Genomic DNA, 23891 nt, shown 5'->3' on the forward strand with positions numbered 1-23891 from the left:
CATGTTGGTCCAACTAGCACTGTGATGGTCTTTCATGACAGATGGGTGATATAGGTAGTTCATAAGTGTTTCTTGCGTTCGTCGTTCGATCTGCGCAGATGTCCATTGAGGGTCCGGCAGGTCTTTATGTGAATTCGCTTTTGAGCTCAACAAAATATTTGGTCGGTTGCAGTTCATGCAGGGACAGACACTGGGCGGAGTCTATCGGCGCGCAGAAGGCAGGCAGTAGCAGATCCGACTCTGGACATGCACCTGCACCTCACCTGGCTGATTCCCCCAAGCTACAGCCCCCCCCCCCCCGGCTGTCGCCTGTAGCAGCTGAAGACCGTGCGCTATGAAGTCTGACATTTGTGCATATTGGACAGAAGGAAACTGGTCATACATGAGTATCCGTGGACATTTTTACAGAAGTATCACGAATGAAGCACGTTAAAACCCCAGAAGTGTGAATACACCACGCAAAGAACATGTAAACTCACACTTCATTGAATTTATTCCATTGGACATTCAGAGCACTGAGCAGAAATCATACTGCATCAGCACCATGGTCAGTGCTCCCCCTGAGGCGGGTGACCCCCGGCGGGAGCTGCAGCTGGGGAGATCCCTGAGGAGGGCCCTGCACGCATCCTGAGCCACACCCACAATACCCAGCCTCCTCCTGCAATCCCTCTAAGCCTAACCCCTCAAGAGACCTAGCCTACCGCTCCCCCCGTCCAGACGAGCCGGACAGGGGGAGGGGTAGACCCCCACTCAGTACAGACTGCTGGAGGGATGAAAGATCAGACGATTTACATTCCCATCGCTGTTTCCTCTCCTTTTTATTTAATTTGTAGTTGTTAGTTCACGTGGGTGCGTCACGCACCTAGGTGCGTGACGCAAATGTAATCTCTTTCATTTGCATACACAGGGGACGCTAAAATGCTACACACACAACTGTGGTTCATCAGAAACACAGACCACAGGCTTCTCTTTATTGACATTAGCACAGCAATTGACACAAACAGCACAGGCTGACAATGAAACCAAACCACCTCAGCTTCTTTGCTCTACCTTTGTGACAAAAAAATACTTTTGGAAAGTACAATTCTTTTAGGAAAGATTTGGTTTTGTTTTCATTTGAGTGGACATGTTGGCTCAAGAACACCCTTTTTGTCAGATTTTGTTTCATTAATGCTAGTTTTCAGGCACTGCGGTGAACAGGGGGAGTAATCATGGTGGGTCACAACTCTAGAACACAAAGACTTGTGTACTAATTTCATTTGTTACATTATTGTATTGCATTCACGTAAGGACGTTTCAAAGAAGATCTAGTGTCCAACTGAAAAACCCACAGATACCTCTCAATATGTAGAATATTATGAAGAAATTCAATGTTTGTGGTCTGTAAATTGTAAAGAAGATATTCCTACTTTATGTAGAGTCTATACACATAGATTGGAGTATAACTCATAATGATTGCTGGTTTGTTAACTCTTGGCTTATAAATAAACTGAGTTGAACACATTCTTAGGGTGTAGACCCTGCCGTCACACAACTGAAGCTGGGATAGGCTCCAGCAGCCCTGTGACCCCCAAAAGCTGATTTAGAAAGTAAATTGATGGATTGAATTGAACATGACTGCAACATTTGTAATAAGGCAAAATAGTCAAACTAGTTAAGCATAGATGAGCTGCCACACACAACTGCAGCATGAAAAGTCCCAAACACAGAGAGGAAAACGGCGCTGAATCATGTTGTGTTACACCAGTCGAGGGTTGTCTTCCTTGTAGTCATGTGGGTCTCCCTTGAAGGGAAGATGTGGAGGGTGATTGCAAATTCCCATGAGGAAGATAATGATGGTACCAATGGTCATGACCGGGGTGACGAGGAAGAGGCAGAGGCGGTCAACCGTGCGGGCGATGCCACTCCAGTTGTCCTTCTCCTGTGAAAACGAAGAGCTAAGTTTTGAACTGAACCGGACACCAAGATAAGGCTGGAAGCCAGCAGCGATCTACTGACCTTTAGTGATGGGAGTATCAATACCAAGGTATTGAAACATGGATGCCCGTACATCAACACTTTGGGTATCGACTACTCTATTACAGAATCAATTACTAATGAGAAAACAAACATGCACGAATCATTTCTATATATTTTTGATTTTTAATGTGCTACTCCACTGTTTCTGTAGTTGATTTTGGAGAGAATATTTAATTGATGTCAGATTGATAAAACAGATATGCCCCAGATTGGTTTTAAAGCAAAAGTTTCTACAGACGCTGCTGGATTTCACAAGTGATTTCACGTGCATAGTGCCGCGTTTACGCAGGATTTTTGAACGTGAAAGCCCGAAATGGGCATTTACGAGTGTTTACATAGACTTTTCATTTTAAGTGACCACTTGAATGGACATTGCCGAGGGCGGTGTGAACGTAGCTTGAGACAAACAACCAGCTTTGACTCAGAAGGTATGGGGAGTTTTTCACCAGAGCAGGGGAGCAGCAGCTGCTGGCGTAGACGACCACCCTGTCTCACCTCGTTGTAGTCGTTCTTGTTGCGTCTGTGTCTGATGATGTAGTTTGCTCCATCCAACGCTGGCTTGATCTCTGCATACAACTGATCCGTCACACCTCCATCTTCCTGAGGTTTCACCACTGCAGCCCACACACAAAAACACAACATGAACACACACTGCCTCCTAAACATGTCGGTGCTTTTTGATGTGTTCTCATATCAGCAGATGAATCAAAAAGTAAATATGCATAAAACCTATTTTATTGGAAGGAAACTTTTTCTCTGGGAACTCAATCCTTTAAAGTTTTTACAGCCTTCAAGGTTTTTGAAACTGAGAATCCCCAACTCAGTGGCCTTGTGGTAGAGCGTCCGTCCTGAGACTGGAAGGTCATGAGCCCAAATCCTTAGTTAAGTCATATATAAAAACCACAAATAGGACCAAATGCCTCCCTGACTGACACTCAGCATTAAAGGGTTGGATTGGGGGGTTAAACAAACAAAAGGGTCCTGAATGTGACCCAGGGAATGGGTCAAATATGGAGAACAGATTCCACAAACCTAGGTGTGTGACAGCTAATGGAACTTTCACTTTAACATCTTAATGCCTATCAAATGTTGGTTATTTTGCTAGACTTTTCATCAGTTTGTCTTATGTATTAAAATTATTTTATTTTTTGAAGCAGATTTGACAAAAATATGAGCTGAGCATTTCCTTTTGGCTCTCTTCCCTGTTGTAACACAATGCTGCACCAGTTTAGAGAAGAGAATGTCTGTGAATGATTTACAGATCAAGGAAAGGTATCAAAGAACACCAGTAGTCTCTTTAAAATAAGTAAAACAGTATGACGGACAGGCTGCATGGTGGGGCAGTGGTTAGCGCTCTTGCCTCACAGCAAGAAGGCCCCTGGTTCAACGGGGGACCTGAACCAGAACATCAATGGGGGACCTGTCTGTGTGGAGTTTGCATGTTCTCCCTGTATTTAGAAAGGCTCCATGGTCGTTTCAGGGGATCCTTTGGCGTGGGATTGTGGAATTCTGCTTCAGTTTGAACTCGAAGTCAAGACAAAGCCATGGACCAGTGGCATTATGGTGAAACTGAGACTGGAAAACATGAAGTTCTGTGTGTGGACTGCTCTGGTCTTCCCTGATGAATTAGTGAAATGAATCTCAAATTAAAGTCATCTGGATTCTCCAAAACACCAGAAATTTGCAATTTTCCATTTTAAAAAGAGTTTCTTTGGAGTCTGAAAATCCACAAACTGTGGCAGCCCTGAGAGTTTTGGATAATGTATCATCACTGGTTAATTTTAATTAGGGTGTCTTCATCTGTGTCACGGCATCTGCAGCACACAGGAGCAGAATGTAAATGTGTGGCACTGCAGGTAGGTCTCTTGAAAATAGGTCCTGCATAATACTTTGATTCATCTGAATGATAATGTGTCAATGGTTCTGCCTAAAATAAAGAGGTGATGTAACTTCACAGAGTCTTCGACATTTGTAAACGCACCTGCGGCGTGCGTGGGTCTCTTGGTGAGGCCGTGCCTCTCTGACTGCTTCTCAAACATCAGCTCACTGCGGGACTTCACACTGTAATACTCATCGGCTGCAGCAATGTATCCCACCGAGCTGGATCGCCGTGGCAACGCTCCATCCCATTGTGGCTCTGGCTCTGCCGGCTGGGACATGTGCAAGATTCGGGGCAGCCGCTCAAGGAAAAACTGGAGGACCAATTAAAAAACAGAATGAAAGGTTATTCCAAAGACATGGAGTTTAAATTAAAGACTAGAATAATGCTAAATGAACGTAGTTCAGGAAAAAGACTGAGCACTGATTTGAAAAAAAGGCTGAAAGAACTAAAGCTCAAAGAAGATGTCTGTTTTTTCTCTATCAATGACTCTTATTGGCCCTCCTGTTTGCATTACCCTCTTGGTCCATCCAGTCATGACGTGTGTGCTCGGAGTCCTGAAGTGCAGGTTGAGGACGACCACACAGTTCAACACCACCACCGTGACGAGCACCATGATGAACATCAAGTACCTGAAACACACCAGACCTTTAGATAAAGGTTTTCCTCTCCGTTTCCTCTTTCACAGGGTTTTAAGAAAGGAACTAATGGAAGTATCCTTAACCCTTGTGCTATCCTGGGCACTTTACCGTTGGGAGTTGGGTCATCTAGACCCACTAGACAGTGCTCTGAACCTTTTTTCTTCAATGATTTGTTATCTTCACTGGTGTCCATGGATTACATGAAATCTTTCCACCTTTATCCACCTTTGTCATGGTAGGGAGAACACTTCAAAGTAAGGGTGGGGTCATCTAAGATAGCACAAGGGTTAAAAAGTTCTTCTGTTTTTTGTTGCTGGTTTTTTTCTTTTTATTAACATAAATACATTTCTGTTGGAGACACAAGAAAAAACATCTGGCTAGATATAGTTTTTCATTATTGAAATTGTTGATGACATTTTGAAATCATTGTCACATTGTTGGCCTTTCATTGAATTATAACTCAACAGCGCATGAAAACAACTGAGGCGACTGGGATTCCAGCTGGTCAGCTGATGGAACAGTTTGAAACAGAAGTTCCACTGAAGTTTGGAAATATTGCAGAAGACATGCTTGATTTAGCCATCGCTAGACAGCAATGATGAAACACCACAGCAGTTTCTGGATTTCACCACCTTCCTTCAGAAATTAATAAACTGCTTTTTCTTCACCAGACAATTTCATTATCATTTCATCATGACGACGAAAGTTATCAAATTTATAATCCTGTTTGTTTGTTTTTAAATTGAATATTAGTTCCTCAACTGGAGTTGGCCTAATCACTTTTACTCATTCTTTACGTTTTCATTTGTGTCACATAATTTAAAATATTTTTTAAAAAATTGTACTTAGGTCTTTAAATTTGTCCTGTAGTTGTGCAAAGTGTTCACTTTATAGTTAGTTACCAGCATTGGTGGAGCTGCTGTAAAGTGGAGAGCTGGTTCTAACACCACTGTTTGACAGCCAGTGTCCATTTTGGATGAGTTCCATTAAGTATTGTTTACAGCAGGGGGGTCAAACTCATTTTCACTGAGGGCCACATCAGCATAGTGGCTGTCCTCAAAGGGCCAGATATAACTTATACATGTAACTAAATGTAATGAAAAATAAATGTACCTACTACTTAATGTTAAATATCTCATTTCTTTATTTATTATAACTTTTTAAAGTGACAATTACAGTTGCATAGAAAACAAATGTTTGCTTGTTACTCTTTAAATTTGATTCTTTTTGGTTAGGTTATAGTGACAGTGTTTGATTCCTAATGTATAGTTGCCCAATCTGATATTTCAAATCCAATTCCCCCTACATATGAATGAATACACACCAATTTTTATTTTGTATTTTAAGAAATTAAAAATTCTTATGCTCTAGCGGGCCACATAAAATGACATGGAGGGCCACATTTGGCCCATGGGCCTTGAGTATGACACATATGTTTTACAGGGTTCCACTGGGGTCTTAGAAAGTCTTCAAAGCATTGAATTTATAAATTTGAAAATAATACCCTAAAAAGCATGAAAGAATCAATTTTTTATATCTGAGCCTTAAAAGTTGTGGTGTTTAAAGAGAGCCAGAAAAAATCCGTTTGCACCAATAAACTAGATGCCCACTGTGGGTTTAAATAAAAAAGAAGAAAAAGAAGGCCACAAAAACGAGGTAAGAAGCTACAGTTTTGACCAGAGGTGCTCATAGTGTAGATTGTGATCAAACGGTCGATGGCAAAGGATGCTTTGCCAGAACAGCAAAAATAAGAGCGTTTCTGGCCCGGGTGCCTCCTTGATTAGAAGCGAGACTGAGACAACTGAACCAGCCACCCTGCAACAGCGCCTGCCGCCTGGTCAACGGTTCCTGAGGGGTCCAAGCCGCCTCAGGCAGCAGTGTTGTCCAGAAGCCTGCGCATTTTGAGCCCTGCCCATGGAGCAGGGGGCTGCGTAGGGTGCGCTTTGTCGCCGCCGCCACTCCCCCACCAGAACAGCCACCATTAGAAAGCCTGAGCAGGCGGCAGGGACTTCACATCACCCGCCTTTCTGCGTGCTCTAGCTCCTGTGAATACTTGGTTGATCCTGCTAATGCTTGTCTCAAAGACTATCCAAAAAAAAAACTATCACCAAATGTGGAGTTTTTCATCCTTGCTGAAGATGAGGGAATGGACCAAGACTCCTAACCGACTTTCCCAAGGTCAGTCACTCAAAAAATAGAATAGAATATACAAACATCTTTTTGTGATGGATACAATGGAGAGCAGAGGATGCAGTGCTGGAGGACAGACCCTCATGGGAGGACAAACCCCTGCATGGGATGTACCACTGGACCGGAGTGGCTGATATCAAGAAGTCCTACCAATGGCAGAAAGGGCTGGCTACAGGACAGCACTGAAGCGCTCATCCTGGCAGCTCAGGAACAAGCCCTGAGCACCAGAGCCATAGAAGCTCAGATCTACCACACCAGACAAGACCCAAGGTGTAGATCTACCACATCAAACAAGACCCAAGGTGTAGATCTATCACACCAGACAAGACCCAAGGTGTAGGCTGTGCAAAGAGCCGCCTGAAATAATCCAGCACATAACTGCAGGGTGTAAGATGCTGGCAGGGAAAGCATACATGAAGCACCACAATCAAGTGGCTGGAATAATATACAGGAACATGTGTGCAAATTATGGACTGTAAACCTCAAGGTAAAAATGGGAAACACCTCTGAAGGTAGTAGAAAATGAGAGGGCAAAGATCCTGATCCAGATCCAGACTGACAAGATGGTAATGGCGAACCAACCAGATATTGTAGTGGTGGGTAAAAAACAGAGGAAAGCCGTTGTGGTGGATGTGGCAGTGCCAAGCGATGGGAACATCAGGAAGAAGGAACATGAGAAACTGGAGAAATACCAGGGACTCAGAGAAGAACTTGAGAAAGCCTGGAAAGTGAAGGTGACAGTGGTGCCTGTGTTAATTGGAACCCTCGGAGCAGTAACCCCCAAGCTGGAGGAGTGGCTACAACAGATCCCTTGAAAGAACTCAGACCTACCCGCCAATTTTAACTGCACCCTTCTGTACACGCACCCTTTACGCCTCAAAAATCTACACTCCAACATACACACACACACACACTCACAAACACATACATTATACAAGGAAGGTGGGACCTCAGACCATCTGTCCCCACCCCCCTACCCCATCCCTGGCAGGGGGGTACCAGGCCCTCGGCTACAGCGGCCGTTTTCCTTGGGGGCTGGCTTCCTGGGGGCCCGCCGGCCCTCTCTCCACGCAGAAAGAGGGTTCCCTGTGCTCCTTGGCAAGACCAAGACCCGGGGATCACATCACATCTGAGCCTGGGGGTGTCCGTGTCCCTGTGCTATGGGCTCTGGTCCTTGTCCTCGAGCGCTGGCCTTTTCCAAATTCCAACTATGGGTGAGCCTGGTCAGGCCATGTTTACAACACTCCTTGTGGACCCCCACCAATCTTGGGCGTCTTCCTCCTGGGCAGGGGTGGCTGGCCCCTTTTCAGGTCACACACCATTCCTAAGGACATTGTGTCAGACCGGGGTACCCAATTCCCTGCCCAGGTTTGCCGCTCCTTATGTTAAACCTTTGCCGCTCCGTTAGCTTGTCCTCTGGCTATCACCCACAAATTGATGGCACTAACCAAGACCTGGAATCCGCTCTGCGCTGCATGACCTCCTCAAACCCAGCATCTTAGTCGACTTACCCACCCTTGATTGAATATGCACACAACTCTCTGGTTTCCTCTGCAACAGTTTTATCTCTATTTGAGGCTTCTTTGGGCCACCAGCCCCTTCTGTTTCCAACTGAAGAATGGGATTTGTCAGTTTCCTCCATCCAGCACCATCTACAGGGCTGTCATAACGTCTGGAAAATGACTCGTGGGGCCTTCCTCAAAGCCTCTGCCAAGGCTAAAGCAAATGCTGACAGACATCGCTCATCTGCACCACGATACTGCCCAGGTCAGTCTGTTTAGCCCTTTTCTAGAAATATTCCTCTGAAAACTGACTCTAGGAAAGGAAACTGTCCCCCCTGTTACCTCGGCCCCTTAAGATTGAATCTGTCATCAAACCCCCCGCTGTGTGTCTGAGACTACCATCAAACCTTCCCGTTCACCCTACCTTCCTTGTCTCACAGTCGAAGCTGGTCCATGACAGTGTTTTGACTCTAGTTTGACGTCATGAAATGGGCGGTACCCACAAAGAACAAAAGGCGGAGCCTCAGAGAGATCGAGTCGTCTTACTTCTGGGTAGGAAAAGGAACTACAAAAACAACTCCTCTTTCATTCAAAAATCATTCTGTAGTGTGCCAAAGGTAATATTTTATCATATATTCGGATACAGTATTACTCTGAATCTCTTAAGAAAAGCATGATATAGACCGTTCCAATAATTTATGCAATCTGCATGTTACAACCTAAAAAACATTACTAGAATCAGTATTGCTCTGTTTAAACCAGGGGGGTATTCCAGAAAGCAGGTTATGCTAGCTCCCACGATAAGTTTGAGGCTAAGGAAGTTGATAACCTCAGCTTTTGGTTCCAGAAATGAAGGTATGTTTCAGGGTAGGTCAAGTTAACATGGCAACTCATGCTCTGAACATAACCTGGTCTGGAGCAGGTTTAGTTGAAGGTTAGTTTGTTTACAGAGAGGTGAAGCAGCATGGCGTGTCCATTTGAAGAGGATTTAGTGGATGAGGAAGCTCGGATAATACTTTTTCCAACATGAGAGGATGATAAGACCATGTATGGATGTTGGAAAAATAAACTTTTTTACTTTGATCTAACTTAATTATTTGCTTCAGTTAAGATAAATCATTTTTTTAGGTCACCTTAAAAATAACACGTAGTTTTCAGACAGTTATTTTGCTTTCATTCAAATTAATTCAATTAAGTAGGTGTAACTTTGGTGCTGCAGTTAGATCGGTACCGCAAGGGATTATGGGATACCATTCCCTTTGCCTGTCTGGACGGATTTGGGTTTAAGTGTGGGTTTTTGACAGAATGTGTTTAGTTGTAAAGCTACTTTACTGTGTTTTGCCATGTTTTGCCGAGTTATTTTGTCCTACTATACTCATGTCTCTGCACCATGAGTTAGAATGAAGGAGAGGATGATCAGTTTTTTTTAGCACCCCTACCACTATACATTGTAAGGATAATGTTGGAATATTTTTTAATGAATTTTTGCATGCCGTTCATTTTTTTCCCGTCCTTTTCATTGTTATAAAAATGAGCATATCTGCCGGCTCAAACTTAGACATATGACAGTTCAAGAAATATAATTAATTAAGATGGAAAAAGGATTAATGGAGTAATGTGACATTTAGTTAGATTAATACGTAAATTTGAGTTGTATAAACAATTATTGAGTTTTATAGACGTAAGAAATTAGGTTGAATAAATTTAACTAAATTATTTGTTACTAATAGAAGAAATGTATTTAAGTTTATATATATATGCGCCACAAGGAAAATGGAAACAAGATCAGAAACTTTGTTATTTTTACTTAGGGGGTGGGGGGGGCCTGGTCGTCGCTGCTCCTTGCCCTTCTGCCGTGGGCCGGGGTGGGGGTCGGGGCCTCCGGTGCCTGGCGGGGGGTGGTGGGGGCTCCGTTGGTCGGGGGGTCGGGTCCGGCGCCTGGGTGGGGCGGGCTGGGGCGCTGCGTGGTCCTCTGGGCTTGGGTGTGGGGGTGCTTGGTGGGGGGGTGGGGTGGTGGTCTGGCTTGGCTTGGGGGGGTGGTCCCTTTGCCTGTGCTGGGGGGGGTTGGCGGGGGGCGCTGCTCGGGGGGGGGCCCAGCGGCGCTGGATGGGCTTCCCATCTACACCTGGGGCTGGGATCAGCCCTTCCCTGGCTCTGGGGCGGGACGGGAAAACCCTCTTGGGGCCCCCGGTCGCTCTGGGTGTCATCCGCTTCGGCTGCGGGGTGGGGGGTCTTGTCGGCCCTGTCCTGTGGGGGGGCATTCTGGGGGAGGGGGGGGCCACTGTTGGTACGGGGCAGGGGGGGTTGACGGGTCGGGGTCTCCGCTGAGGCCATCGGCGGTTTCCCCGGCCGGTTGGCTGCCTCGGTCCCGTCGAGGCCTGACCAGAGCTCTTCTAGGGCCGGCGTTTGGGGGTGGGGGCCTGGGCTTGCTCCGGGGGGGGCCAGCGCTTTCTGGCTCCTCTCTCTCTGTGTGGGGGGGGGTGGTGCTGGGCCTGGAGTGTCGGCGCCTCCGGGGGTGGGGCCCCTGGGCTGGGTGGGCCTGGCCCCCTTGCTGGGGGGGGGGGGGGGGGACAGCTGTTTGACCACCGGGGGACAGTCTATCAGCTGTCCCCAACTTACCCCCTTCCTCATATAACCTCATAATAGGGTGAGGGGGTGGGGGGCTTAGCCTGCGATGAGCCTTGGGGGGGGGGTTTACTAGGCAGTGGCCCCCCTCCTATGGTTGCCGTATGGAGTGGGCCCCCCCTCTTTCGGTTTTATTTGCACCTTAGACATGTAGGGCCCTTGGTAGGGGGGGTGCTTGGACATCACTGCCAGCAAGCAGCGGATGTCCTCCTAGCACCCTACCCGCCAATTTTAACCGCACCTTAGACATTTAGGGCCCCTTGGTGGGGAGGGTGAGGGGACGTCACTGTGAGTAATCAGGAGATGTCCCCTTAGTGCCCTACCCGCCAATTTTAACTGCACCCCCCTTAGTACACACACCCCTCCCCCCTCAATATATACATCCCAACATAAACACACACATGCACACACACACCCTCTCAAACACACATACACGCACACACATTTTGCAAGGAAGGTGGGACCTGGGTCCATCTGTCCCCTGCCTCTTCCCTGGTGGGGGGTACGGGCCCCTTTGCAACGGCGGCCGTGTCCCCGGGGTGCCGGCTTCCTGGGCCCGGCGGTGCTCTCTCCGCGCGGTGGGGGGGTTCACATTACATCTGAGCCGGGGGTGTTCGTGTCCCTGGGGGGTGGGTCCTGGTCCTTGCTCCTGAGTAATGGGCCCCGCCAAATTTCCAACTGTGGCCGAGCCTGGTCGGGCCATATTTACAACACCCCTTGTGGGCCCTCTTTTTTCCCCGGGGTTCCCCCCCCCATGGGCGGGGGCGGCGGGCCCCTGCCTCGCTCCTCCCTGGACCAACCGTGGGCCGGGCGGATGGCTGCCTGGAGTGCGGAGCGGGTCTCCCTTGGGGGGTCCTGGCTCGTACCTGGGGTTGGGGCGGGGGGATGCCCGGAACTCCTGGGTGGTGGTGGGGTGCTCGTTTGGGGCTGTGGGCGTCCTTCTCCGGTGGGGCCCTGCGTTGGGTTCTCCCGGCGTGGCGGGGGGGCTGCTCTCCTGGTTGGGCTGGGGCGGCGCTCTCTTTCCCTCCGTGCCTCCCTGGCCTCTGGCTCTGGGGGCCTTGCGGCGGCCCTGCTGGCCCTGGCCTGGGTGGCGGGCTTGGTCGCCCGGGCGGCGGTTGTTCCCTGCCGGTTCCCGTGTGGCGTTGGGGGGATTCCGGCTGCCGTTGCTGCTGCGGTGGGGGTCTTGGGGTGGGGATGGCTGGGCACTCTCCCTCCTTCTTTTCACGTTCCACCATCCATTTTAGAAGAACATAAACACTCACCTGAGCACTGGTGTTAGCTCACCTTTGCACTAACAGTTTGCATGACTGAATGACTGAAATATTTCACACTAGTTGGTTTTAAGGCATAAGTATGCGTGTGAACACTCTCTGTTTTGTGTACATGTTGACATGTGGACATTTTTGCAGCTAGCAGGTGTGTTTATAACATTTGAGTCTGTGTGTGGACAGGCTCCGCCCTTTTTTTTTTTTTTTTTTTTTACTACATTTGAACCTTACCATAATGATTAACAACCAGTAAACTTGTTGCATTATGCTGCTTCATGGTCTTATCCCCCTTCCCCTCCTATTATCACCCCCTACCCCCCCTCTCTCTAACGTCCCTCTCTCTTCTTGTCACTTTTTCCTTTTCCGTCCGGTCCAACACCAAAGATTTTCAGACATGATTGAAATTAATAAAGTTTGGCCTCAATTACAAAAGGGGTTTATTCAGACATACCTTTGGTTTGTCTGAAGATTAATAACCCCTCTTGTTAAAGTAAAATATGTCCAACACAAGAGGCCCTCAGCTCTCATCTGTCTGCCCAGCTGTTGGACAGGACAAGTTAAAAAAAGAAAAAAGAAAAAAAAAAGAAAAGAAAAAAAAAGAAACTTTGTTATTTTTCTCGAAGCAGAACTCTTTTTTTTTTGATTATGCAGCCGTGTTACTTTTTTGATGGACTTATAATCTTTTTTTTTTTTTTTTGTAAGACCATGAAGCAGCATAGAGCAGACAGGTTTACTGGTTGTTTATCATTACGGTACGGTTCAAATGTAGTACAAAAAGGGCGGGGCCTGTTCACACACACTCAAATGTTATCAACACACCTGCTAGCTGCAAAAATGTCCACATGTCAACATGTACACAAAACAGATAGTGTTCACGAACGCATACCTATGCCTTTAAACCAACTAGTGTGAAATCTTTCATTCATTCAATCATGCAAACTATTAGTGCAAAGGTGAGCTAACACCTGTGCTCAAGTGAGTGTTTATGTTCTTCTAAAATGGATGGTGGAATGTGAAAAGAAGGAGGAGGAGCGCCCAGCCACCCCCACACCCAGACCCCCGCCGCAGCAGCAGCGGCAGCCGGAATTCCCCCAACGCCATACGGGAACAGGCAGGGAACAACCGCCCCCCGGGCGACCAAGACCGCCACCCAGGCCAGGGCCAGCAGGACCGCCGCGAGGCCCCCAGAGCCAGAGAGCAGGGAGGCGCGGAGGGAAAGAGAGCGCCGCCCCAGCCCAGCCAGGAAAGCAGCCCCCCCGCCGCGCCGGAAGAGCCCAACGCAGGGCCCCACCGGAGAGGGACGCCCACAGCCCCAGACGAGCACCCCACCACCCCCCAGGAGTTCCGGGCATCCCCCGCCCCGACCCCAGGTACGAGCCAGGACCCCCCAAGGGAGACCGGCTCCGCACTCCAGGCAGCCACCCACCCGGCCCACGGTTGGTCCAGGTAGGAGCAAGGCAGGGGCCCGCCGCCCCCGCCCAGGAGGGGGGAACCCCGGGGAAAAAAGGGCGGCCCACAAGGGGTGTTGTAAATATGGCCTGACCAGGCTCGGCCATGTTGGAAGTTTGGCGGGGCCCAGCGCCCAGGGGCAAGGACCAGGACCCACCCCCCAGGGACACGAACACCCCCGGCTCAGGTGTAATATGAACCCCCCCACCGTGCGGAGAGAGCACCGCCGGGCCCAGGGAGCCGGCACCCAAGGGACACGGCCGCCATCTCCAAGGGGCCCGCACCCCCCACCAGGGAAGGGGTAGGGGACAGTTGGACCCAGGTCCCACCTTCCTTGTAAAATGTGTGTGCGTGTATGGGTGTTTGAGAGGGTGTTTGTGTGCATGTGTGTGTGTTTATGTTTGAATGTATATATTGAAGGGGGAGGGGTGTGTGTACTAAGGGGGGTGCAGTTAAAATTGGCGAGTAGGGCACTAAGGGGACATCTCCTGATTACTCACAGTGATGTCCCCTCACCCTCCACACCAAGGGGCCCTAAATGTCTAAGGTGCGGTTAAAATTGGCGGGTAGGAAGCCAGGAGGACATCTGCTGCTTGCTTGCAGTGATGTTGGACTTATAATCTTTATCCGCCGTCATTAAAATCTCAGTCTCCGTCTCACTTCCGTCTCAAGTGTCCCGCTTTCTTTTTTTCCCACGCGTTTCCATGGTGACTCGGGTATTCGGCGATCCATTGAGAATGTCTTTATGTACCTGCTGTGCACGAGCATTAACCCAGGGTTACCAAGTCGAGCGTAATTACGCCAACTCATATCCGGTCTTTTGGAACCGACATACCCAGAGTAAGCAAGTTCAGGCGGATTTCAGCCAGAGTTCAGGGTTAAAGTCAGGCTAGTTTAAACATGCTTCCTGGAATACCCCCCAGACCTACACAGTTGTATTTAAGTGTTTATCTCCAGTAGGTTAAATTCCTGTATCAGTCCACTCCAGAGTCAGAAAAGGTACTGTAAGGCAGCTGCAGTCCATCCACAACACTGCTGCTCAGGCCCTGACCAGAACCAAGAAGTATGATCATATCAACCCTGTTCTCAGGTGTTGCACTGGTTTTATATCACTCAGAGAATAATTTGGCCCAATGAACTAAAGACTCTGTGCCCAACCTCTATGGAATATATTAAGACATTTATTCAATTATTTATCTCTTAGAACCAAATGTTGTTTTAGAGAAAACAATGTTGACATTTGGCTGCATGCAAACGAGATGGTATGTATTTTTTCTAAAGACACTATTTTTTCTAAAGACACTCACTCATTTCCTTGTTGAACAAACTTACTTACTTGACAATGAGAGGGACAGACATGGACGTCTCTGGGAGCCTTTGAGAAATCAGCAGCAGGAAGACAGATTGAGCCAGCAGCACCGAGATGGACAAGGTCATCTTCTCACCACCTTTACAGACAACACAAACATGGTTTATCCTGACCAAAAATTTAGCTGTAACCAAGCATTTGCTGGGGTATTTCGGAAAACCTATTTTTCTAAATCACAAAATCTATTTTTAAAAACAATGTACTGACACTTTAAGATACTTGTGGGGGAAAAAATGAAGGAATAAATACTGCAGATGGCAAAAAAGCAATGAAAGAAACAGACAGTCAAATTAAAAATGAATTTATAAAGAAAGGTTAAAGAAATAACCTGACTGTAAGTATTATCTTAGTCACCACTGTCCGTACAGGTGGATACAGGCCGTTTGCGAGAGAAATACGGGGCCCGCAGGTCGACCCCAGGAAATTTTAAGGTTTTAGGCCACTCTGTAAACTTGTGAAGAGAAAATGTTCATGCCCATTTTTCTACGGACACGCTGCAAGCGACAGTCGTAGCAAACACTTATACATCATGTAAAGGTTAAGTGAGGACGAAGTAGGTGAGACACAGGCATGTTGTTGGAATTTTTAGTTTTTCAACCTCCCCAAATCCTGTGGACTTCACAAGGGGCCACTGAGTGCTGTTCACGTGTATGGAATGATTACATATTTTATCATCACACATTTCACTATACTTTTATACTTTTTGATCATGCATTTACTTGGTTCTTTCATTGTGTCACGTAAAGGCTGAGACCTGTTTCTGTTTTTTGTCTGTGTGGAAGGGATGCCGTCATTCGTACCAGGATCGGCTGGTCTCTCAACCTCGTGCTTGTGAAAGGATGGACCCAGAGCCACCGTATGCCATGACTTGATTAACACATGCTGGGTAATAAAACCTGCTTGCTGTGAAGGGACACTCAGACCACAGCAGAACAGAGCAGAAACCAAGCACTTCTTTCTGTAGACGCCCCTGGTTTTCTCTGTTGCTGATAAGTCTCTCTCAAAGGCCAGCTCATTAACATTTCTGCAGTGACAGATTATTCCTCTGTTGCCTCATAACTTCAATGTTTATGTAGTCAAGGCTAAGGCTTTTTTCAGTAGCATGTGTGAGGGTGGGGCACTTACTGTCAGCTGGCAGGTAGTAGACGAATGTAGCCAGGAAAGAGATGAGCACACAGGGGATGATTATGTTGACAATGTAGAAGAGAGGTTTGCGCTTGATGACTAGGTAGAAGGTGATGTCCTGGTGCTTGTTGCTCTCCATGGGAATGTGCTTGTAGGTGTTTCTTTTGGCCGGCCGGTGGATGATCTCCCACTCACCGTTTTCTGCCAACACAGAGAGAGAAGGAAGCCTAACTTTGAACTCCTCGTCATACTTAAAGTGAGAATCATTAACACGGAAAACATTTTCCACTGACTTGTTTCTTTTACAGGTATACATCACCAAGCGCATACAAAGGCAACAATGACAGGAACGGTTTTGAGATTTGATGACTTAGTAATAAAATAGTTTTTTTAAGTCTTTAAGGCCAACATCTCAATGGACTTTAAGGTACTGGTAATTTGACTGGTCAGTAACTGAACATTAGTGCAGTCAGACAAGTCAGATAAAATCATTGTATTATACAAAGATGAGCACATTTGCAGGTGAAGCGGCTGGGATGAGGGTCGGCACCGCTAAATGTGAGGCCGTGCTTCCCAACCGGAGAAAGGTAGTTTACCATCTCTCGGTGGGTGGAGTGTCCCTGCCTCAGGTGGAGCAGTTTAAAATCTTGGGGTCTTGTTCACGAGGGAAGACCAGAGCCTGAGATCAACAGGCGGATCAGAGCAGTGTCCGTAGTTATGCGGTCGCTGTACCAGTCCGTTGTGGTGAAGAGATAGCTGAGCCAATAAGCAAAGCTTTCAATTTACAGGTTGATCTTCGTTCCAATACTCACCTATGGTCATGAGCTCTGGGTCATGATCAAAGAACGAGATCCAGAATACCAGAGATGAAATGAGCTTCCTCTGTATGGTGGCTGGACGCTCCCTTAGAGATAGGGTGAGAAGCTCGGTCACCCGCGGAGAGCTCGGAGTAGAACCTCTTCTCCTCCACATCCAGAGGAGCCAGTTGAGGTGGCTCGGGCATCTAGTCTGGATGCCTTCTGAACGCCTCCCTGGGGAGGTGTTCCGGTTATGTCCCACTGGGAGGAGGTCCCTGGGGAAGACCCAGGACACGCTGGAGAGACTATGTATTTCGGCTGGCCTGGGAACGCCCGGGGTCCCCCCAGAGAAGCTGGAGGAAGAGGCCAGGGCGAGGGAAGTCTCCTACTCTATACCCCTCTAGCCAGGACTTCCTCAAGGTCCCTCCTCTCCACTCCATCTGATGTTTTTCCACCAGCCTTCAGAAAATCTGCTCTCTGCCTCTGGAACTCTCTGCCACATGACCTTTTCACTCCCAACCAGTGTTTGAATTCAGGCTTACAGCTCACCTCTTTAGGTCATCCTACAACTATGGAGATAAAAATGTACTCTACTAATGTTTGTTTGCCTTGTTATTTATTTTGAAACGTGTTCACCTTTGTACGTTTTTCTATGTGTTCAAGAAATGTCCTCAAGCTTAAATAAGTAAAGAGAAGAAAGAAAAACTTAACCTGTGACACAACGTAGAGTGCCACAAAAAGCAGTCAAAGACAAGATAGAAGGTCTCATTATTCAACTAACGCCTTCACCTTATCTTTTAACCTTTGCAAATTTTTATGACAGCAAGTTGAAGAAGCTGTTTTTGGATCTGTAGCAGTGCAAACATTTTTTCAACATCAATTCTTTGTGTTTAATTTTGTGTGAACATTGTTATGCAGAGTAAAACATTTTAAAAATGTGTTTATGGTTTGCAATGATAAACTGTTTAATTACATTTTACATGTGTTTTTACATCACTATTGAATTTTAGATTTGCACGATTATCAAATAAATGAGAGTTTTACCAGTGAAGCTTTCAGGGTCGATGATGATCCACTCCACCGTCCACTTATTCTCTTCATCTGCGTCTTCTTTCAGCAGCATCCTGATCTCCTTGGCATTGTAGGTTAAAGACCTGCAAAGAAATGGAAAACCGTTCTTTGCTCTCCAGAGAAAGGGGTTGAATTTGTGAAGCATGTGCATTTAAATAAAAATTACTTGAAAGAGTATTTTAGAAAACTAAAATTCTTTCATTTATTAATTACATAACATTTCATGCCTACGTGAACTTCAGAGTGCAGTTCTGCCAGTCAAAGGGAAAATAGTTGACGTTGATAGAGCATGATGATCGAAAGATGGCTGGAGGTAACCAGTAGCAGAGTCCAGAGGGATCCACCAGTACGTTGCTGTAGTATGCCACCTCAAACTGGGCGTCATTGCTGGGGGGCAGAGACAGAAATATCAAATATTTTTAAATTATTTTGAATTAAAAAAAAAAGATTGACTGTCAAAGAGAGAACACAACCCAATCGTACTTGTTTTCCAGGACAATCTCTGGCAGCCACACCATGTTGGATGGCAGACGGAGCATGTCAATGCCATCAAACTCTGACACGTTCCAGGACAGCCTGTAGTCAATCCACGTCTGCCACCAGACAAGAAAAATGACCGCAAAGAACAGAAAATCTACAAGCTTTCCAAAGATTAACATACGTGATCAATCCACACATTGGTGAGCAGCGTCTCATCTGCTTCTTTCTACAAATAAAGAACAAAAAAATAAATGTCAGAGATGATCCAGAGCTCAGATGTGGACCAAAGTCACCAGCAGTTCCAAAGTTTTGAATTAAAACTGTTGGACAAAAGCTTTCAAAAGAAACGATAAATTCCCTTTTTGTAATTATTTTAAGAACATATAATTCAACCTAATCTGCAAAGAATGTAAAATGACTCCATAGAAAGTCCTTGAAAAACATGAACTACACAGGGTTCTTTAAAGTTCTGCCACTCAGTTCTGTGCTCTTTGTTTCTCGTACTTTTGCATAAATGTCTGTTTTTTATGCAGATGACATCCAGCACTTTAAAGAACCTTGTCTTTTGATTGGACTTTAAGGAAGTTGACAAACATAAACATCTTGTATTTAAAAATATAAGACAACAGATTACAGAAGTATGTAGTTCTTAATTAGATTTGACTGTCAGAGTAAAAAAATGTTTTGTACCAGAGAGATGAGGTTTGAGAGCGTGAGGGCGAGATAGACATCCACGGTGTCCCCGTGTTGCTCGACAGGCCGGAGCTCTTTGTTGTATTTCTTCTCAAGGAACAGGTAGTTTATCAGACGTTCCTCCTCATTCCTGCCTGAACACTCTGGCACACAAAAATAATAATCAAGATCATCCTCTTCACATCATGATAAGGTTGAGATCAAATCAGCTTGTCTTCTGTTCAAATGTATTGATTTGAAAGGTTTTTAAAAGTCTGATTTGTCTTTTTGATATTTGTACATGTTTGTATTACAATCATGACCACTTTAAAATTTATGCAAAACTTGAAATTGTAGTTACTGTCTTTTTATTCCAAGGGCAGACCAAAACCATGACATTTATTATTATAGTTTGCACTTTTAAAACCTATTCACAAATGCACATAAACATGTTAGTTTTCTCAATACGAAAGCATGTGACTGGAAGGTAGAGATGCACAATCATGTCAATATTGGCAGATAATTATAAAAAGCAAAAGGTCTGCTGCATTGGTAGGTGTTGCTGATATGAAGTCATATCAATATTGCTGCTTTTATATGACAATCTTAGACAAATCACCACACATGCAACAAATTACCAGAGAAAAGTCTTAGATGAACATGTTTGTAAAGCCGCATGGATGCCTGGGGTGGGCTGAAACTGGAATTATATTACACTACAATTACATCTTACCTTTGAACCACAGACCAAGTTACAAAGACCACAATTTTGAGAAACTACAGTGTAGATTTGTATAAACCCCTTTTTGTCATATTTTTTTCCTTTTATTTATTTGTTACATTTAGTGTGTGTGGGGAGGGAGAGGGGAAGAATGTGAATGAGGGTGGAAGAGAGTAAAAGGAAGAAAGGTGAAAAGGTGGGGGATACAAGCACTGATTTGACTAAGTTTTTATTTTAAGCTGTAACAATTATACCAGATCTGCTGGAAAGACGAATGTTACATCAAAGGTGAAAATCTGACACTAAGATGAGCGAGAAAAAAAAGCTGTCCATCAATACACTGTAGGTAAGGAGGAGGGATGAAGCAGACAGGGAGCAGTGTGGCAGTGTGCACGTGCACGTGGGGGTGGAGATACATGCATGCTGCCGACGTGAACCGTGTGTTCATAAGGGGAACCAGATCCTACCCAGCCAGACCGGGAGAGGGGAGGAGAGACCCCCAGGCCAGGAGCCCCCCCAGCATCCGGGCCCAGGCAGCCCGGGAGGGGGGGAGGAGGGGATCGCCCATCCCACCAGCCAGGCACAGAGAGGGCCCTCCTACAGGGGCCCCCCTAATGCCCAGAGGCATAATCGAACCCAGTGTCCGGCCCCCAGGCCACATGAAAGGAGCGCTTCGCCGTACCAGGCGGCAGCCATGGGGGCCACCGGGCGCCGGACACCGAGAAAAGGGCCAAGGACGAAGCCAGGGCCCCCAGAACCCATGAGCCGCCCACCACCCGACCAGCGCCCCGTCTCCCCAAGCCAACCCAGGCACGCGACCCGAGCAACCCAGGGGTCGCCACGCACCCACAGCCACCCCCCATAACCCTACAACCCTACACACTACAACCCCCCCCCCCCCGCCATAATATCTGAGCCCCCCTCCCCAACCCTTTCAGTGCCCTCCCCTCTCTGTGATGGGGAGGGAAAGCCCCAGAGGGTCCCAGCGAGCCAACCCCAGGTCTGTCCCACCCATGCACTCACACACACATACTCACAATCATCTGGTTACCCTCCCTACCCCCCGCCGCCACGCAGTAACCCCCCCCCCCAGCCGGCCGACCCCCAGCGCCGTATGCCCAACCATTCCCGCAGCCGACAGGATACCCATAAGCCCGGCCGCCCTGAGAGGACCAGGCGGGTGAAGACCGGCCGCCACCCCCCCCCCCCCCCCCCCCGACCCCACCCATGTATGGAGGTGTGGGAGTGCTGTGTGTGTGCTGCAGGTAAAATAGGAGGTCCCCAGTGTGGGGGGCCCCACCGCTGCCAAGCCACAGAGCCCCCCACTCCGGGGTCCCTCTGTGAGTGGTGTGTATTTGCTGTGTGTGTGCTGCTAGCATGCAGTGTGTGTGTCTAAAGTGGAAGTTAAAATTGTGGGGGGGGCCAGCGAAAGGTGAGCACGGATGTTTCACAGTGCCCCCCTCCACCAGACCTTCTCCACAAGGCCCTACATGAATTAGAGTGTCTAAAATGCAAGTAAAAAGCGGGGTGGAGGGCGGGTGCCAACGCGAACCCAGAGAGGGGCATCCCCAGTGAGCCCCGCCAGCATACCCCTCCCATCCAGATCCTGGAGCCCAAGTGCCTGTGTGCAATATCTGTTTGGGTGAGAGCGGGGAGGAGCAGGCGGATGGGCACAACCGGGGGAGAAGAAAAAAAAAGAAAAAAGAGACGCTTTCATCACATAGAAAAGATTATTGTAATGCACTTGTTTCTGGTGTGAACAAAACTAATATTAATCAGCTGCAGCTTGAGGTGATACAATTCTTAATGGAATGAACTTTTAGCTCAGCGCTCTCCCAGAGCCCTCAGGTCCACAGGTGAAAGTCTGCTGCTGGTCCCAAAGGTCAGAACCAAAACCTTGGGTGAGACCTCATTTCAGCTCTGTGGACCTCGACTGTGGGACCGCCGGCCTGAGGACGTGACGGCTTCATCCACTGTGGAAGGTTTCAAGAAAAAACTCAAATCTCATCTTTTTAGATGAGCTTTTAAGTAGTTTGACATGTCCTCATGTTTTAATTTGATTTCTGTTTTTGTAGAATGTAAATGTGTGTTGGGATGATTACTGTCTTAACTATTATCCTATTATTAATCATTTTATGTAAGCAGTTTGAAGGGTTCTGTGGCAGGAAAAGTGCTCCATAAATAAAGTTGAATTTGTTTAGTAACTCAAAAAAAGACAGACTTGTGCTTTATTTTAATATAAAGGAATACAAAACCTTATCATGCATATCAAAAATCCGCAAGGACCGAAGTGTGCTTCAAATCATCAGCACATCAGACATAGAATGTTTCCAAAATCATGTGTCTGAAGGATTTTTAATTGATTTTATGAAAAGAAACATTAAAATATTAACCCTTTTTCATCAATTATATCTTAATTGTATTAACTGCCATCATCCAAAATCTCATCAATCAAGGAAGACAAATCAGAACCTTCCACAGTGACCTCTGTGCACAGAAAGTCACTCATCCCAGTGGTATAAATAAACAGCCCACTAAACATTCCTGCTGCACGTAAAAACAAACAGGATCTGGATGCGCGTGCACGCCTTTGTGCACACTTGTGTTTCCACCCACAACAGCTGCTCTGCACATAAGAAGAGCTGCTCTGCTGCTGGGAGCTCGGCTCTTTCTGGGGTCAACAGTTTCTTTCTGTTCAATCAAACGCTGTCTTTCAGGTTTTTTCAATGGTTTCTATTTAGATGATCTTCCTTCATTTTTCAGGAATTTTTGTTTTATTTTGAGAGTTAAAACAGAAACAACTGTTAGTCTGATCTCTAGTTAGACTTTCCTGTGCTTTATGAAACCAAGGTTGAATAACTACAATTAAAACAGATCTGAAAAGGAACAAAGAAAACATTCAAAATATTTCTCCTGTGAATATTTCACTATCTATCCGTAAAACTGCTTTTTTTTAAAGCTGAATTTAAGAAGCTTGTTATTTAAATGAAACTAACTTACCAGCTGAGAGCAGAGTCAGCAGGAAAGCAGAAATCAGTCCTGCCTGTTGAAAACCCATGACTGCCTGGCTATGCACAGCTCCAAGGTCCGTCACCCCCAACTGCAGACCGAGGCAAGGAGTGACATGCACAGCTGCAGAAACATGTTGGAGAAAATAGAAATCAGACAAGAGCAGTGGGCTGCAGCCAGGACTGACAGGCTCAGATTCAACTCTGCTCACAAAGACCTCCTTCATATAATTTCCCATAAATATTTCAGTTCAATTATATATGTGTTTTCTGCTCATTTTGAAGATAAATCTGATGAAAGGATCAACTATCATCATGTCTGTTTTAGAAGAAACACAAATAAACTCAAATAGAAATCAAATCAAGGCTCTGACAGAAGAAATAATAATTCTGCGTGGTTTGTAAAGCCATTACATTACGACAGAGTATTAGGGCCACCGAAAAATATTTTACAAGATGAAAGTCATACATTTACTAGACAAAAATTCTTTAATTTACTATTTTAAATCTCATAAATGTATTAGATTGCACCTCAAAACAAGTCAACACCATGTTCACATAATGTGCAGCAGCAGGTCAACTTCTTGTATGGCTATGTTTGGTCAAACTGTCTTGGCTTTCCTATAGATAAGATAAATGTTTATTGATAACATTACAAATGGAATTAATAATGTTTTATTCATTGATGGGTGGTTTGCAGGATCTCTGCAGGCCATTGATGAAGACATCGGTGTCCCTGCAGATGTCCATTTCAATCCTTTCTTCCTCCAAAGACCTGGGGCCTCATTTATAAAACTTTGCGTAGGAATTGCGTCAGAAGTGGCGTACGGATGAAACATAGGATGTGCGTACGCACAGAAATATTCCGATTTATAAAACCGTGCGCACGCACATCCTACGCATCTTTCCCTTAATAAATCACAACCAATTCTAAATGCAGCGCAGCTTTTGCGGCTTCATGACACGCCCATAGTTGCCCATAAATAGTCCGTCAAACGCCCACAAATTAATATTCATGTCTTGCGAGATCATGGCACACACAGAGAGGAAATCAAAAAAACGTAACTTCACTCAA

At 46.3% G+C, this 23891-nt stretch overlaps 2 protein-coding genes across 2 annotated transcripts in view; one reads left to right on the forward strand and one right to left on the reverse strand.

The window, feature by feature from the left end:
* LOC105353610 (hemicentin-1-like) overlaps positions 1 to 23891 on the forward strand; it is a 703897-nt gene that overhangs the window by 423302 nt on the left and 256704 nt on the right. The gene's annotated exons all lie outside the window — the stretch shown is intronic.
* On the reverse strand, positions 800 to 22939 carry chrnd (cholinergic receptor nicotinic delta subunit). The gene is made up of 12 exons (XM_023950045.1): positions 22809 to 22939; positions 19106 to 19251; positions 18597 to 18641; positions 18419 to 18528; positions 18167 to 18322; positions 17909 to 18018; positions 16068 to 16268; positions 14910 to 15021; positions 4416 to 4530; positions 4001 to 4211; positions 2515 to 2633; positions 800 to 1921 (listed from the first exon to the last, which is right to left on the reverse strand). Exons 1-12 carry the CDS (start codon positions 22864 to 22866, stop codon positions 1739 to 1741), a joined length of 1566 nt encoding a protein of 521 aa, XP_023805813.1. The 5' UTR covers positions 22867 to 22939; the 3' UTR covers positions 800 to 1738.

Source organism: Oryzias latipes, chromosome 20, assembly GCF_002234675.1.
Source record: "Oryzias latipes chromosome 20, ASM223467v1".
NCBI classification, from domain to species: domain Eukaryota; kingdom Metazoa; phylum Chordata; class Actinopteri; order Beloniformes; family Adrianichthyidae; genus Oryzias; species Oryzias latipes.

What these genes read in the sequence shown, in the direction of transcription:
- chrnd (XM_023950045.1), bottom strand. Translation starts at nt 22,866, where the DNA reads ATGGGTTTTCAACAGGCAGGACTGATTTCTGCTTTCCTGCTGACTCTG. An exon ending in GCTGACTCTGCTCTCAGCTG is followed by an intron (nt 19,252 to 22,808) that starts GTAAGTTAGTTT and finishes TTTGTGTGCCAG; the next exon opens with AGTGTTCAGGCAGGAATGAG. An exon ending in GAGATTGTCCTGGAAAACAA is followed by an intron (nt 18,323 to 18,418) that starts GTACGATTGGGT and finishes TCTGCCCCCCAG; the next exon opens with CAATGACGCCCAGTTTGAGG.